The sequence below is a fragment of the Morone saxatilis genome, unplaced genomic scaffold (genome assembly GCF_004916995.1).
Source record: "Morone saxatilis isolate NCDOM2014 unplaced genomic scaffold, NCSU_SB_2.0 Contig3, whole genome shotgun sequence".
NCBI lineage: Eukaryota > Metazoa > Chordata > Actinopteri > Moronidae > Morone > Morone saxatilis.
Genome location: NW_023339873.1, coordinates 22,521,546 through 22,523,011, shown reverse-complemented (window position 1 = coordinate 22,523,011; position 1,466 = coordinate 22,521,546). Strand labels below are relative to the sequence as shown.

General features: G+C 39.8%; 1 protein-coding gene across 1 annotated transcript in view; it reads right to left on the bottom strand.

Annotated features, from left to right (window-relative positions):
- Positions 1–1,466, bottom strand: part of setd3 (SET domain containing 3, actin histidine methyltransferase) — a 17,487-nt gene that overhangs the window by 8,608 nt on the left and 7,413 nt on the right. The window contains exons 5-6 of the mRNA XM_035673809.1: positions 1,024–1,165; positions 267–341 (exon numbers count right to left, since the gene is read on the bottom strand). Of these exons, the coding sequence (XP_035529702.1) occupies positions 267–341; positions 1,024–1,165 (217 nt within the window). The remainder of the gene's footprint in view (positions 1–266; positions 342–1,023; positions 1,166–1,466) is intronic.

Below are 1,466 nucleotides of genomic sequence, written 5' to 3'. Positions count from 1 at the left end.
TTGTTAAAACATTTTAGGGACTTTGAGTCATGACCTGAATTCTGTAAAGATCAAAACTTACATACATTTTATGGACTGGCTGATGTAAATAGAAAGTATAAACTGACCAACTTCCCCGACTGAGCAAGTAAAGTAAAGTATTAACATTAACATGAACCATGTCTTCCTGCTTTTACCTTACTTAGCTGCTGTTTGTGTGTGTGTGTGTGCAAACAGAGAGAATCAAGACAGACAACCAACGTATAAAAGTAGCAGGAGAGAGTGACCTGTTCGTTCTCCTTGTAGTCCTGCAGTGCCACACATTCACAGCGATCATCTTCCAGGTTGTAGCCGGTGGTGATCTGCAGGCCAACAACAACTTTAACCAATTCAACCTTTACCAGTGCTCAATAAATTCACATTTATGTTCATCAAAACAACTTATTTTGGCATTCATTACCATCCATGTTCCCACCCTTTCGAAGAAATCCTTTTCCAGGTGTTTCTTGGCAATTCAGGACAGCACTTTCAAAAATGCTCATATAATTTACGGGTAGTGCTAGTATTGAGTTTTGACACATTTTCCTGTTATTAGTTTGCTGTTAGCAGGTGTGTATTCATTGAACCGGTGCCCTAGCGGGATGAAGGGAGTGGAGCGACGGTGAAGGTAAATATACTTAACTTTCGATGCCGATTTTATCAAGTTCTGGTTTTTCAATGGGACTGGAATTATTTTCTCTAATTTCGTGTTCCAGGCATGTCCGGGCTGTGATTGTATGTGTTTAACTACTAATTTGTAAAAGAGGTGCAAAAAAACAATAATATAATACATCAGTCTAGGTGATACACAACATTATTTAATTGTACTGTTAAATAAGTTAACATTTTATGTGTTATAGCAGTCAATTTGTTATCACGGCATGGGCAGAAAGTTTTCCAAAGTTTTCAACTTTAAGCCTTGTGTCTAATTATGGCACACTTTTAAAATTCTTTGACAAATTCTTCATAAAGTATGCACGTGTGAGTGTGAGATAAAGACTTTACCAGTCCATTTGTGTGGTTACACATGTCCCAGAGGGGGATGAGAGCCAGAGTGACCCGGCTGCCGTCCTCAGTAGGGATCTGGTTCTGGCGAGTCATGACAGAGGACACGGCCCACCTGTCACATACAATCAACCAATCTTCGTTACAGTCAACTTTATTTACCACAATGACATCCCACACAACAGCAGCTCTTGCTTCATGAGGAAAAAGTATCCAACACTGGTATTGCCAAAGAGAGAAAAGGCTTGCATCAGGATGAAGGGAGGATGAGAAAGAGTGCAGGGCGAACAGAGCAGAAAAGGAGAAAAAGAGGACCAAGGAAAATGGAGAGAGAAAGGCAGGGTGAGGAGAAATTAGAAGAACAATTCTTTTTTGGCCCACTTTCTTCCTCCTTTAGTTAAATTCCAGTTGATTACTACTTGGTAGTTGTGTTTGGTAGTTTT